At 39.9% G+C, this 15,828-nt stretch overlaps 2 protein-coding genes across 9 annotated transcripts in view; both read right to left on the bottom strand.

Annotated features, from left to right (window-relative positions):
- baiap2a (BAR/IMD domain containing adaptor protein 2a) overlaps window positions 1-10,117 on the bottom strand; it is a 50,545-nt gene extending 40,428 nt beyond the window's left edge. For 5 of the 8 annotated variants that reach the window (XM_054606886.1, XM_054606889.1, XM_054606887.1 and 2 more), the window contains exon 1: window positions 9,906-10,117. In XM_054606886.1, coding sequence (XP_054462861.1) covers window positions 9,906-10,106 — 201 coding nt within the window. In that variant the 5' untranslated portion in view covers window positions 10,107-10,117. Of the gene's footprint in view, window positions 1-8,810; window positions 9,016-9,905 lie in introns of those variants that run through there. The other 3 variants (XM_054606892.1, XM_054606891.1, XM_054606890.1) reach the window with 1 other exon arrangement.
- A 343-nt stretch (window positions 10,118-10,460) lies between these two features.
- On the bottom strand, window positions 10,461-14,616 carry LOC129098847 (charged multivesicular body protein 6-like). Its single transcript, XM_054607965.1, has 8 exons — window positions 14,403-14,616; window positions 13,829-13,938; window positions 13,462-13,549; window positions 12,888-12,974; window positions 12,419-12,484; window positions 11,868-11,948; window positions 10,897-10,972; window positions 10,461-10,781 (listed from the first exon to the last, which is right to left on the bottom strand). The coding sequence occupies exons 1-8, from the start codon at window positions 14,466-14,468 to the stop codon at window positions 10,732-10,734; spliced, it is 624 nt and encodes a 207-aa protein (XP_054463940.1). The 5' UTR covers window positions 14,469-14,616; the 3' UTR covers window positions 10,461-10,731.
- Window positions 14,617-15,828: the final 1,212 nt, after the last annotated feature.

Here is a 15,828-nt window from a genome sequence, read left to right on the forward strand (position 1 = left end):
CTCCTTCCTCCTCAGCCCGTCTTCTACATGGCAACCAGACGCGGAACTTGAAAATGCCCGGGATCAGCCGAGCACTGCTGCCACCAATTATTGTATTTGTGAGAACTATAGGGGCACGTCATGTGGCGACAGACAGCAGAGGCAGCGGAGCCTAATGATGTAATCCAGAGGAATGTAAAGAAGGAGGATGGAGGATGTACTTATGACAACCCCACAGTTATTCTTTGTTTCCTAATAGGAAGCAGTGTGAGTTTATGATGGGGCTCAATCAGCTGGATGACAGCTGAGACCTTTAGCGTGGACTAATTACTGTGCCAAGAGAAAATAGTCCTGTTGCTGTATAATTTCCCATCTGGTTGACTCCACCAATGAGGAACAATGACGAACCAGGAGGAGACACGTCAAGATCTGTTTGTCTCAACACGTCGGCTACGTAGTTTCCTGGGGGGGAAACCCTGTGTTGCACATGTTCACACACTAAAGTTGTTTTGAACATAATGTCTAATGTGCCATATCATGTTTGGATATCATTATGTTAAGCTAAAGGATAAAGCTAGTGGCATTACTTACTTGTGGAGTGTTTACTGAAAATACACACAGCAAGCAAGAGTCAAAGCTAGGTAAACACTTTTCTAGTTTTGGTGCAGGTAATAGTTTTTTAACAAAAACTTTGCAATATGCAAGTGTATGCAGAAGTAATTAATTTAGAAATCAATGCCATTTAATTTGGCCTCGGGAACGCTAACAATGCATGTTACTTCTGTCGAGGCAGAGCAATAGATTTGCGATGTGTAGGTCAGTTGGTTCCAAAATTCTTGGGAAAAACATAAATAAAAAAATCTTCAGTGCAATATATTTTGAGTACTCTGCAGTAGGCTAGTGTACTCCATACAGATGAGTGTACAGTGTGTGGTTGGGGTGTTAAACCACATCTCAAACATCAAGCCGTTACGTTCACGATGCTTTACCTAAGTTGCTTTTATTGTACTCTGATCAGCCTGTCGAAAATACGTCATGCCGGAAATATCAGTACTATAAAATGTACATGTAGGAACAATTTAACAATGAAAAATAAACAACAAGGACAATTCAGAGAAAGGCTCTCAACAGCTGATTGAAGAAGATATTTTGTATATATTGAACTACGAAATAAACATTTTACTGCACATAGATTGTATGATAAACTCAGGAGATTTATTACCTATAATTCTACTGAAAAAGCAGACAATTTGTGGAGTATGTGCGGGTTATTTGTCCAGGGTCAGTCTGGTTTACTTCTGTCCTTCTCCAATGAATTAATTTAGCACCAAGACCAGTCACAGCTTATCACAAATTGTTCACATTTTAAAATTATTCCTCCTGCTGTCATAACTTAGAATAGCAGACTTGTATGCTATATTGGAAGGACAACAGCCACTTGTAGGATGTTCCATTCCACACAAATCGTATGACATTTTCGCCCAGAATTTCGCCAATTTAATCTGATTTCCTCATAAGAGATAGTGGCAAACTTCTATTAAATCTTGATCAGCATCAGTTTAGTGCAACATAGTGGCATTTGCTTGAGATTACGGGGAACACACAGCAGGGGATTTAGAGTCTGAAAATCACCGAACTTCTGTAATACAGCTAAAAGACCGGTTAGAGAACTTCCTAAAGTACACACCTTCCAACCATCACATCCTTATTTCAGAGTAAACTGCAGGTACACACTCATGAGTAGATGCCAAGAGGAAGTTTGTCCTTCTTGCATTCCTAAAGTAAAGCCTAACTAATACTGAAGTAGTCACAGCGTGTGCTTTCAGTAGAAGCCAGGGCGAACAGCAAGTCCAAGAATACCACGTGAATATTTGTGTCCTTGCCAAGTTTAATTGAGGAGAGCAAACTTCTCAACATCGTGAGACTGTGCTGTTTGAGAACAGCTCTCGTGATCTTTTGTTATGGAAAGAGTACAGAGAATATCATTGCACGTCAGTCATGTCAAACCCAGACAGGGACCCATAGACGTTCTGCTAACTTCACAAAGTGCCAGGCAAGGCTTTGTTTATTGATGCCGCAAAAAAACTGCTTAAGTTCTAGCTCTTGTTCTTATGTTAAAAACATTTATGAGTCTGAAGGTTGTGTCTCTTCCAACTTGGGTGAATAACTCAGAAGAATTTTTCTGGAGAGTCAGTGAAAATAAACAGCTGGCCTCTTGTGACCTCTTTGTCCAGCTTGAGTGAGCAACATTAAGCGTTAGTTATTGCAGCTTATTATCGACCAATTATGCAATTATGGATTATAGCTACATAAGTCATATTGTAAAGCATGACGCAGCAGAATTTTGAAGAGACCCAAGACAAGTATATAAGGACTCCACTGTCAGTTTAAGTTTGCAATTATGTTGATCTGCCTCTTCTGTAGGCCTTATTATATTGTAATTGTGAATGTGAACAGTAAAAGGAGATTATGTCAAAGTTGACTCATGTTGTCAGACAAGAGCTATGCTAATTAAAGAAACGCAACTCCATGACCATAAATCTTGAATTACCCCTTACCAACATTTCCCCACTGTAACGCCCCTTGTTCCTTTCCTTATTCTTTTATCTGATGTGTGCTTTATCTGTAAACATCGAAAAACAACGCATGCCACGTCATGTGGGAGTAAAATGCTTATTCATGTTGCTTATCCACCTTGCAAATAGAATTATTCCTTACGCTTTGGTAAATGTTCGTCACCAACAGCAACATTATAAGAGGCTTTTCACCAATGACATTTTGTCATATTCAATCAGACATGAACACAAAGTCCTCTAAGACGGGTCTCAGGTGGAGAAGGAAAAACAAAGTCACCTCTCTCAGGTTCTTTGTCCTTTCTGCAACTTCGATCTGCAGTGTCTCATGCCAGTGCAAAACAAATCATTGGCTCGCCAGAGACCAACTATTTACTGTGTTTGTTTGCTTTGCTGTCATCTGCAGCCAGTGTGACAACCCCCTCTCTACTCAGCCCTGCATCAGCCACTCAACTAACTCAACACAGGCGCTGGTTACCACAGCAACCAAGACCCAGACGTATTTGCTAGCTTCAGTTCTTTGACCAGCAATAAAACCCGTTCATTTTGGTGGAGGAAAGAAAAGCAATCCTCTGAGATCCCTTAAAAAATAGTCTCCTCATGAACTGTGAAAGACTCAAAGGCTCAAGAGCAGAAAGGTAATAAACTGACAGCAGCAGAGATTGTTGTTTCTCCAAATGAGCACCATACATTGTAGAATGACGAACCTCATTTGGGTGTGCGTTAGATGAAGAGGATATCTGCAAATTCACATTTGGTGTGAATTTGCAGATATCCTCTATAGGAAGGCTCTTTATGAATTATGGATGTATTGTGCGAGGGTGCCACTGCTGACCTCCTCCTTGCCAAATTCAGATTCAAACACAGCCCTATGTGGACAGAACACCATGTATCTAGTGCTTGACAAATGTAAACTCAAAGTACATGTTTGTCTCATAGTGAAGTGTCCCACAGGAACAAGCAGGAACATAATCTAAATTGGAGATGCTGATGATTTTAACAAATAAGCCTAAAGATGTACAGGGAATGCCATAACTGTGAGTCTCTGCTGTAAGATTTCACTGAGTGTTAATGTCCTCACCAAAATGAACATTCAAACCATATGGGTATGCGAGCCAAATTTCCTACTTTCTGCACAATAGCATGACTGCTCTAGGTCTGACAGAAACACTGTGGTTGCCTGCTCATAGAGCCTAGTGGGTGGAGGCTGGCCAATGCTACTGAAAGTAGCAGCATCTGCCACAGAGACATACAGTAACTCTAGCCACAGGCATGTTAACTGTAGTCCATGACCCTTAAATGTAAGGCCATTGTCCACTGCCGGAGTACTAACTGAAATATTATGTCTCTGCTTCTGTGTCTCTTTCAGTCTGTGTAATTACAGCTACACACTCCACAGTAATTAGGGACTATTTCAACGAGGATGTGGAATGTCCCCATCTATGTTTCCTTCTCTTCATCTACTTCTCTCTTCCACCCCCACAATAGAGCAAATGTAATGCACTCTATGAAGCAGATCAAATTATCACGCATGCCGTCTTTTGTGACATAAGTAACACTTTGGAACGATCGCCAAGTTAACGGAAGATGACCTTACATACGTCTTTTTATGTTGTCAACGTGGACCACAACGTTTTATCTTATCTTTAAAAAAGTCACTTTGAACGAACCCCGCTCTGTCCGCATTGGCTACGAAGCCTCTTTTGTGATCAATGCAGTGTAGCCTTGGATTTAGCACTGAACATCTCCAGTCTCAGCCCTTGAAAAAAGCAGTGATGAGTAAAAGAAAAGAGAAAATGTCTCTAAATCATCCACCCCCGGACGTGCAGAGAAGGTGGGTGTGTGGAGCAATAGTCCTCTCATTCTCTCTCTCTCTCTCTCTGCATCGCAGTCAGAGGCACAGGGAACAAATCTGCTGTTCCACAGGCAATGAATGTTAGGATATCTCCTGCAGTGAATAATGCAATCTTCTCTAGGCCCCGGGCTCCAGCAGGCATAAACTTGTTGAAACACTATATTCTGGAGGCAGATGTTCGGGAGGTGAAGTCATTTGAAACTCCATTAAATTGCATATCATAAGGGAAGTGGCGACTGCTGTGATATACTGCTAGACGAAAAAGGTAAATAAAGTGACAGATGGCGTTATCATTCAAGTGACTCAAGACAGCCTCTTAATGTAAGAGCACACTGTACTGTATATACAGCAGACGGGGCTGGTTTACACTGCACCCCTTCTGGGCCTTTTTATGAAGCATTTCTCATCAATTACAATCGGTTCAACATCTCTCTTTTAACTCGGAAACGAAAATCCTTTGCTCTTCTTCCCTCTCACTCGCCTTCTCCAGCCCCTTCACCGACTGCAGGTCTTTTTAGCACAATGATATGACAGAAACACATAAGAATAATGGCACGTTGTTGCTAAGAGACCACCTGTTCAGATCTCCTACATGAGATTGTGGTGAAACCGTTAGTCCTCTTCTCATTATCAGAATATCATTCATTCGAGTGTAGTTAATGTCACGACAGTATTTTAACCGAGAGAGAGATCTATTATATAACAGCATGTCTTTTAGGCAGAAAGACTGCGATTCAGATCAGGTTCCTTTTTTATTTTATTTTTTAAATCAAACAGCCTACTGCAGCAGTATCAAACTCATGACACAATGAAGATCTCCAATAACCGGAGAGTATCGAGTGTCATGCTTGATCCAGTTGACGTCAAACTACTATTTAGCCTGCCCCATAACAGCCATTTGAGAAAATGGCGTCCACTGTTTTCCAGGCTGTGTTGACAATTAGGGAGTGGTGCTGCTGCATGGGAAAATGAGTGTTGTCCTGAGGGCTGCAGGAGATGAGACACACCCTTCTTTTTCTCTTACCTGTCAGGGTGTGTTCAAAAACCCGCAACAAACAAAGTTTCCATGACAAAGACTACGAATAAACACAAGTAAAAGTTATATTGAGCTAAAGGGTGTGTTCAACCGCCTCACTTCCACACAACCTTTAGAGTTAACATTATAATAGCCATTGAAAGGTTACATTAAAGATTGATTTAACACACCAGCCCCATTCTTCTTTAGCCTATAGCCTGATTAATCTGTTTGTTCACTTCAGCGTGTGTGTGTCCTCCACACACACACACACACACACACACACACACAGCGTTCAGACTTCATCCATCTGCATGTTAAGAGGCTGCTTGACCCGGGAACTGTCTCTCTCAGACACCCATCCAAAAAGCAAGCTGGTGGACATGACTGTGACACACACACACACACACACACACACACACACACACACACACACACACACACACACACACACACAGTGTCAGTCTTAAGTGTCTCACCCCGTCAGCGAGGGAATGACTAGATGCCATTCGCCCCACGTCTGGAACTGTCTATGTGAGGGAGGAGAATTGAAGTGAGTCACAGAGGATCACTCTTGGATTGCTGGGTTCTACAGGGTTGACTCCCCTGTTGATTACCATAAAGTCAACTCCAAAAAAAAAAAAAACTAAGGTGTGTCTCTGGCCTTTAGAGGAACAACCCTCGCAGGTAGACGCTGAATCTCCAGTCTCGCCCTCACCATGCTTACAGTCCCGGCCCTGTTAAACACACACTACCGACTCACTGGGCTAACATGAGTCACTGCGGTGCAGTTACCCCCCTCTCCTCCTCTGCGATTACTCAGTATCTGCCCGGCTGCTGGCTGCAATGACTTTGCAGCCGCCGTACGTTTTAACATCTCCTCTTCCTCAGGAGGGGTCCGTTTGCATACGATCAGAAGAAAAGCAATTACCTATCCACCGGGGCTTTCATACTCGTAACTATGAGAGAAATGAGCAGGGTTTTAGTGGGCAGCCAGTGTTTTGGAAGTCCCATTTGTTTCCCCCCCCAAAGTTAGTGTTAATAGACTTGCTGTTGAGAGTCTGTCCAACAGCTGGAGGTTCATGACTCTCAATGTTTAATCATCAGTGCATACAATTAGCAAACTCTTCATAAAAACTCAAAAAGCCACAAAGAGTCAAAAGGTACAACCCTGTGAACATAACTTTAGGGGTTACATCAATATTGAGTCTCCCTCTGCACTATGTGAAGAAACATCCAATCATTGTGCCACTACCTGGGTAAACTTTCAGTGTTCTTTTGGTATTATGATGTATTTTGCATCTTTTTCGACTGCTTGCATAAGTCGTTTGTCTTTCTTTGCTTATGCAACAAGCCTTGCAGCTCTACCATTCCCTCAATGTGTCTGACAAGCCCATGAAGTGACAGTCTGCACTTCACTGGCAGCAAATTCCAGTGACAAAACAAGCCGATCACCGCCTATATCTATAATAAAACAGCATGACTTTAAAATAAAAAGTGTGGTTTTGAGGGTAAAACGATTAAAAACATGCAGTGAAAGACTGATGTGTATCATCACTGAGATACGGTGGGAGTCGAATCGAATCCAATTCTTTACATCTAAGGAGGACACTAAATAATCCAGCTTTTACACTGCAGGGTTGATAAGGAAAGCACGAAGAATGCCAAATAAGCATTGACTATAGATGACACTCTGTGACCTCCTCCTAGCTTTTGCCACGAGGTCAGATCCCCAGTGTGGAAGAAGGTCTGCCTCTCTCCACTTTGCCGCCCATCAGCGTTTCTGGCTGTCAGGACTCTCTCACCCCAAAGAAAGAGCCCCACTACTGGGCTTGTGCTTGAATGAGCAAGACCATCTATGAAGGGACTTGTTGCCCCCCCAGAGGTTCGGTATCCAGACTCCTACAGTGGGTCTATGTTGATTAGCCTACATTAGGAGGTGTAAATGCTTAGAAAGACACAGTCAGAGCATGGCTCACAATCCACAATGAAAAGAAGATACACTGTAGGTTGTGTGACCAAACCAGGACAGAAATAGCCACCTGAAACATTTGCTTCCCTTGTTGGCTCTAAAAGAAGAAGCAGTCAGTCACTCTTGGCTCATCCGACCTCCTTCCTGATTTAAGTCTATTCCCTGTAGGAGAATGAACAGCTACCCTCCACCCATCCTTGGCCTTCTGTTAGCTGAACTACAGCTGGATTCGGTCATGGTGGCAGGTAAAATTAAAGTACAATTTAAGGGTTACTGTGTGTGACTGAGAATATATTGAAAAAGACTTCCTCCAGTATCAGTGAGCTCTTATCAAAACAGAAACCTGAGATTATTGCAGGTGTGGAGCCTTCATAACCTGCACTTTTGCTGACATTCCTTCAGTAGGTGCCTGTGATTCTGAAACATGGCATAATGAACCAAAGCCTGGATTTATTGTTAATGATTTACACGGCAACTATTGATGAAATTATCTGTTGATTAATTGATCAGATGTTCAGCAAACAGTTAATCTGCAACAATTTTCGTAGTCAATTCAGTGGTTCATGTATCAAGCTTTCATACATGACAAATCCCCACATTAGCTGGTTCTCTGCGTTCTACGTCATTGCAAATTGAAACATTTGGGGATTTGAGAAATGATGAAATAATGATTTATTCATTTTTATTTATTTATTTTACTTATTTTTTTGCCATTTTATAGATCAATGATGAAATAATAAAGATAATGCTTGGATGCTGCTGCCACTCGATACTATTACTTGTTTTATAGTCTTTCTACTGAGAACAATTATTGCCAGTACTGAGGTTTACTATTGCATGCAAAGCTCACACAGGTTTTTAGGCAGAACAGGTTTGAATGTTGAAACTCCTATGGGGCAAATGTTTACTTGTTGCAACAAATCCGCCCATCCTTCTCTGCCCGTCAAAAGCTGCCTACAGGAATGCACTATGTCCCCATTTACAAATGAAATCTAGGCTATAGAAATCCACTGGTATCTTAGGTAAAGCCTACACTATTATCAGAGCTGTAACGTTGGGTGGACTATAGGAATACAATAGGCCAGCATGTAGGAAAAGAATGAATGAATGACTAAGTTTTTTTTGTTTTTTTTAGCTGGGAGGTGTTACCTTAATTATCAAACCTGGTTTCGAGAAGAAACGTGTGGAGGTGGAAGACTAATCCAAAAAAAAAAAAAAAAAAAAAAAAAAAAAAAAAATCCACCAATTGAGCTACGACGCCTCTCCCTAAAGAGATTATCGTTGAAAAAAACAACAAGGCTCTGAATGCGTCTTGGCCAGTAAATAAATCGGATTTACGGTGGAATAACAGTGTCTGAAAGGTGAAATCTTATTACCATATGGACCTCAAAACTTTACTTATTAGTTGGATCTTACCTTATAGACATTTTCCGTCATGCGGTGAACCTCGTCGGTGCGAGACATCGTGAAATCTTCAGCCAGGACCATAAACAGTTTTTGTCCTTCAAACGTGTATCCGCGTAAAAATGGGGGTTAACTGGATAATACGCGAGTTTGATCAGACAATAGGCGAAGCAACGCGCCCGTGAGAAGGAGATGATACTGCGCTCCCGAATCCCCACTCCAACTAAACACACCTTCCTCTCCCCAGCTGACAGCCCCGTGCTGCCTTCACTGTCTCGGCGACAGCTTAGTTTTTTTTCGCTGCTGTTCAGACGCGCAGTAGAAGCGTACAGAAATAAAGTCCAAAATATAGTAAAAGTAATATAAATAACAACAAAAAAAGGACAGAAGTAACATTTTACGTATGTCATATAACATATACCGATACTTAGAAGCTGCGCTTGTGAGTGATAAAGATAAGAATCAGGATTGTAAGCTAATTGACTGGTAAACATGACAAAAACTAAATTAGTCGACTGTGGCCTAGATTTAAAAATTTAAAGATTGTGCAGATTCGCAATATATAATTGAATGATTAGAATTATATGTATTATATTCCATGCTGACATGGATCCAATCCAGAGCACATGTGCAATTCGTTCAAACCATAAACCCAATATTTCCCACAGCATCAGAATGCAGCACCATCAAAGTGCACATTTGGTGCACGCCCCCCACATTTCTATACCAATTGAGCTCCACCATTGCTGTAATATGGTTTGTTTCTCTGCAAAAAAAAACCATGTAGTATTTAATAAGGTTCTTGCCCCATAAAAAAATATTTTATATATAATGGCCTATTGATTTTGTATTTAGTAATGATGAGCATAAAAGACACAGTTCTCTAAAATTTGCATTCATCTAAAACAATGAGCCTATAGGCAAACACTGCACAAGGTGATTAAATACTGCAGGAGAAAAATTTCATTTTTACTCAGAGCAAAAGAGCCAATCAAACCAGTTTGTTTTCCCTCATACGTCATTTTGATAAAGAATGGCTACCCTAAATGAACCCAATCCAGCGGGGAAAAAAAGACATAAAAGACAGATTTTGAGTACGTTTCCTACCCCCAGTGTTCCATGTCCATACCAGCATGGTGCAATTTGGTTGTTTTTCTGCCTCTGCCCATTAAAGCCTTTGTGCACACTGCTGCTATCATCGGAGCAACCTACAAAATGACAGTTGTCCTCATGAAGTTTCTCTTCTCTGCGTTTACATAAGACAACTTTATGTATCAATTGCATTGCAGAAGTCTGTAAGTGAGTCATACTCTGACTGTTTTCAGTAACACCATAGGTAATGTTTTTCTCCCAGTTGATACTTTGTGTTAGTTTCCTTGTACATGCCAATTAGAGTCTAAGTGCCCACTTAGTGTAGGATTGTAAATACTATACTGTCTTTCTTGTCCAAACATCTCCCACATATCGGCAACATGAGCTTTCTACTTTCTGACAATAACCACACACACACTTTACTGATGGGGGATGTGAATGAACACACCTGTTTTGTAAACTGTTGAGTCCAAAACAAAACTAGCAAGGAGTGCCCTCTTCTGGAGAAAGCATGATTCACAAGATGAAAATGTCAACAACATATCAAGTCAAACGAAAACATATGGTGGCCACAGCTCAATTTAATATGGAAAACAACTGAAATGAATGTGTAAAACATCTAAAAATGTGTCAGTTCATTATGTTACACCATAACCAGAACAGTTACAATGTGACATTGCTTTGCTAATGCAAGTCAGAGAAATACAACATTTCACTTCCTTTTTGTAGATACTTTAGGGGGGCACTGATATGTGCAGTTCCCATCTTCATCTGCTAACATTTAAGGATACAATAGTGAAAGCACAATAAAGTCAACTCCCAACCACAAATTGACTCTGTTCTAGGCTGCTAACATCTCTCTGTCTGGCTTGTCCTTTGCTTCTCTCCTCTCTAGAAAAGAAAGTCAAAATAAAGCAAATAGGATCAATCTGGCATCAATTACTGTACAAATACATCAAGTGTGTGAGGAATTCTTCATGATGTGAAATAGGAAAAACAACCGTACCTGGTTCAGCTTTAGCTGTTTCTGGGACCTCTGGTATTGGCTCAGTGGGGACTTCTGGAAGTGCTACATCTTCTCCCTGTTACAGGAGAAGAGACAGAGTTACAATAAACTGTCTAACAATAAAGGTCACAGTGACCAACTGGAAAGGCACAAAGTGTTTATTTGCCAAGATGAAAATAATAGACATTTTGACGATGCAAGCTTCAGGATTCAGCTTCTTTTATTACTCTCCCTAAATGTCCCCAATACAACTAAGCATTTTATTTTTATAATGTTCAATTTTAAGTCACATGTGTAAATAGAGGCAAGTTATTTCACCCAAACTTGTTTGATGGTACATCCAAAACATTTGTAGATAAACTGCTAAAAGGAATATTTCATTGCTTGCTGCTTTTTTTGTCCAATTGAGAAGACTTTAAATTATAATCTAAAAATGAAATAATAATAATAATCTATGTGTGTATTCAAGTGTGAAACTTAATAAATTGTGGAATTTGATCAGTGTGGAATGATAATTAGATCACAAAAGGGGAAACATCTGCTGACGTTTTAATTATTAGCAATCAACCAAAATCATATCAACAACTGTTTCTATTATACAGCCTGTTATTACATACAAATTAAAATTTTGTGGCTTTGAATTTTGCCAAATTATTCCTCTCCTAGAAAGACAGACAATGCACAAATCTGGTCAAAATACCAGCATGCAGTTTGGGTACGAAACGACTTGACTTAACTCTGAATCACAGATTTTACAACCTCACTGCTCCAGTGGAAGCTGTAGTTACACCAGGCCTCAGTGTGTGTGTGTGTGTGTGTGTGTGTTGTGTGTGTGTGTGTGTGTGTGTGTGTGTGTGTGTGTGTGTGTGTGTAACTACAAATGTCAAGAGGGGTGTTACAGGGAAAATCATGCACCGGTCACCGAACATTTCCTGTGTTAATAAAGGTTAAACATTTGGTGCAACACCCACCTGAGTGATCGCTTCCAGCTCTGCTAAAACAGCCTCCTCGTCCTCCTGCGTCAGAGCTCCAGCCAGCATTTCATCTATTTGCTGCACGAGCAAAAAAAATATTCTGTTAGCTGACAGCACAGTGACTGACAGCTCAGTTCTTCTTTTGCTGACTTACTATAAACATGGGCAGTTATCTATATAATGTGTAGTAAAGTTCTCGATTAAAGCAGTCTGCATCCTCAAAACTGAGGGGATATTGTAACATAAAGCCATTAAAGTAGTTACTATTCAAATACAATATTGGCATTATTCATTTTAATCAACTAGAATTACCGCCTTGCAGTTGACTGCCTCTGCCAACGAGTCATCATCAATGTCTGTCCAAAATGTCATCACTTCATAATTGTATTGGAACAGTCATTGGTATGAAATTTTCATAACCAGCATATGAATTCTTGAGTTACGGCCAAAACGTGTTTTGTGAGGTCACAGTGACCTTTGAACACAAAAATCTAATCAGTTCAACCTTGAGATCAACTGGACATTTGTGCCATAAAGCAGACATTTACCCTTTGATATTCAACTGATTCCTGGGTCTCGTCCAGGATTCTCTCCACATCTTCAATTGACATGATCTGCACAAACAAGAAAAGGAAGAACATATTACAGAAGAAATGTGATTTTGGGATGGAAAGTGTTTTCCTCACATTCAGGCTTGTGAATTTCCTGGGCAAGATCTGTACACTGTATCCAAGGATGTTCTGCAGTCGCACCGCTGTAGTCAAGGCTTTGCTTTTTAATCCCTTAATCTTCAAACAATGTGCACCAGCTATGCTAACACAAACCACAAGCTTCCCCCCTGCTCCAACCTCGCCAAAAGGATCACATTCAATAAAGTGTGTTTATCAGTTAAAACTTTGACATTTGTGAAGTATGCTCTCACCTATCTAAAGCTTGAGGGGGTGTTATTATCACGTGGGTGTGAAAGGCATATTTTTGAACACAAAAGGCAGGAAAGAAACATGAAAGCATATCTACCTCGTGCATACTCTTCAGACAATCATTGCCAACCTTAAGTCCCTCGATGACTTTCAATTCAATTTGCATGAACTCAATATCTTGAACCTGTTGACAAATATTAGCATGTAAAACATAAAAAATTGCAAAATAGAGACATGCAGGACAAACAAACACAAAGTAAAGATGATCAAAAATAGCATGCTGCTTTAATTCTCTCATTCAACATTGCCTACATAGTGGCTGATTATGTTATATATGGCATTTAAACACCAATAAGTCCTGACAACATTACATTTGACACAGCTATGTACCGTGAAAAAACAAGTTAATTACTGATAATGACACCACCTATCATTCTATGCACATTTTCCAGTTCAGGTTAAGCTTGCATTTTGCAGATTGTCCAAAAGCAGACCATGAGAAAGCAGTCTTTAGAAAATTTCACTTTTTATCTTAATATTTCACATCACATTGAACATGCTCCTTTGCTCTTGAAAACAATTGCATGAACTATAATCTGATACACCCATGGGCTGGGGCTTGGTGACTTTAAAAGATATGGCGTCAAATAGTGTAATCGCACATAACTTACCATCCGCTCTAGGTTTGATATTTGATTTTCAGTCTTGTCGAGTAGCTGATCCTGATATCGTTTTTTCTTTAGAAGCAGCAGTGCTTTTCTGCAATAACAAAGAAATAAAAAAAAGAAAAAACATAATACAGCAAAGAGCATGTTATTGTCTAAGGTAGCCATACAATGGATAACATTGCATACAGAATAAAATAGAGGATGTCATTGAGCCCATGGCGAGATCTGCACCTCAAGAGATTTCAAATGTGTCTGTGTAAAGTTATGCATGTAATGCATGTGTTGTTGCTCTTTCATCAAACACACTACTGACTACATGGTGACAGACATTGAACGGAGAAGGCCATCTTGTCTTTTTTTTAATGCTTACTCTTTCTTCCCATCATTTAGCAACTGCTTTGCCAGAAGTCGCTCTTTCTCCAGTTGGAGGGTGACTCTCTTTTGGTACTGCTTCAGCTTATCTCTCTGCTGCTTTAATTGCTGGGGGGGAACACATAGTCTGATGTCATTTTAAGTAACAAAGTAACGAAATGTACATATATTCTAAATTAGATCTGAAAGCTTTATTAATCCCCAGTGTGGGAACTCATTAATGCAAAAACTATAAGCAAATATGTATAGTATGTTGGATTACCACATATCTGATAATGTGTGAAAACAATGTAAATCATAAGAGTGTTTTGTACTACATTGCAATATCCAGTGGATTATATTTTCCACGTTGAATACAGACACAGATTAGGGACAACATGTCTCTCTAGCTAACGTTGGTCCCATCAAAGGACTTCTGTTTGAATGTGAATAACAGTGAACATCCCATGCTTAACACGTCGGCTAACACTAGTCCATGTTGCCTAGCAGCCACAGCGCTGTGCAGCGAGCTAACGGTAGCCGTGTGTTGTTGTAACGGGACTAACCAGCTGCTACAGCCGCCATCAGCTCACCAAAATGGCTTTGTCTTGTTCCGTTACACGCGTGGGTTGACTCTTTCTCCCAAAAACGTTACCCATTATTTAGCCACATCCCCTCCACTTCCTCCTTCGTCAACAGACAAATGATTACATTTTATCGAACATTTTGCCATGAAAATAAAAAAGGCTAAAATGGCTAGCAGGCTAGCTGACTACCATCATGTCCACAGTTTGTCCGTGTTTTCCTACGGCAAGCGAGGAAGGACATTCAATTCGAAGTCTGTAGTATTTTGACTTCACTCCAGTCTGGAACTCCGACTAACTATTATTGCTTCGTGTTAATATCCTGATAGAGCAGCCATATCACAACTGTCATTACATATTATTTCACATTAGTAGCACATTTAGCTGCACATGTAATAGCATAACCAACATTGGAATTGGTACATTGGATTCAAGGATCAGCACCTTGGACAGCAATCACGACACTGCAAACATTTCTGATTATGACCCACCTGAGCTGAAACCAAAGACAGGTGGATGCTGAAGCGTGTGTGTTGATCTATTGATACATAGTGTTCAACTGTCATCACAGCTGAATATAATATCAGTGTTGGTTATGGTTTTGTTTTGACCAGATAAATGAATGGGAGCCCAAGAAAATGCTTTTCATGCACAGGTCAATTTTGAGATGTCTTATCTATTTGGACTAGTTGGAAGATAACATCCAACATACACCTTTAGTTGTGTATTTTACTTCACCTTGTCTACCTGTGTCCTAAATTCACCAACATTTAGCCAAAATCTCCACCGAAGTTACAATTACATGTATCAAATCTGCCAGTTTTATTCCCATCTATATTCTAAACGTTTTTACAGAGAGGGTTTGTTCATATACCATTTATAGCCTGATGTACAGTACCAGTCAACACCTTCTCATTCAACTACTTTGAAGAATCTAAAATATAAAACATATTCTGGTTTGTTGAGCATTTCTTTGTTTACCACATGATTCCATATGTGTTCCTTCATAGTTTGGATGTCTTCAATATTAATCTACAATGTAGAAAATAAAATAAAGAAATAAAGAAAAACCATTGCATGAGAAGGTGTCCAAACTTTTGACTGGTACTGTATATAAAATCGTCCTAGAAACATGGTGATTTTTTTTTTTTTCATGGCTGTTGACAGAAAGAGATAGCCCCAATTCCCTCTGTAAAAACCTCTGACTTTAATGTCAACAAAATGAAACAAAAAAAGAGCAAAACTTTTGCACTCCAGTAGGACGACAACAAAATGAAACAAGAATTTTTAACCTGGAATTATCCATAAACAGATTTCTGTTCTGGGAATGTATGCAAATGAACACTTATTTGATGAGATCATGCCTCATTTGCATATTTAAACATAGCATTTCAAAAACTGGTAATATAATAAGTAATTGTCTTAATGTAACTAA

This window comes from Anoplopoma fimbria, chromosome 11 (genome assembly GCF_027596085.1).
Source record: "Anoplopoma fimbria isolate UVic2021 breed Golden Eagle Sablefish chromosome 11, Afim_UVic_2022, whole genome shotgun sequence".
In the NCBI taxonomy this organism is placed as follows: domain Eukaryota; kingdom Metazoa; phylum Chordata; class Actinopteri; order Perciformes; family Anoplopomatidae; genus Anoplopoma; species Anoplopoma fimbria.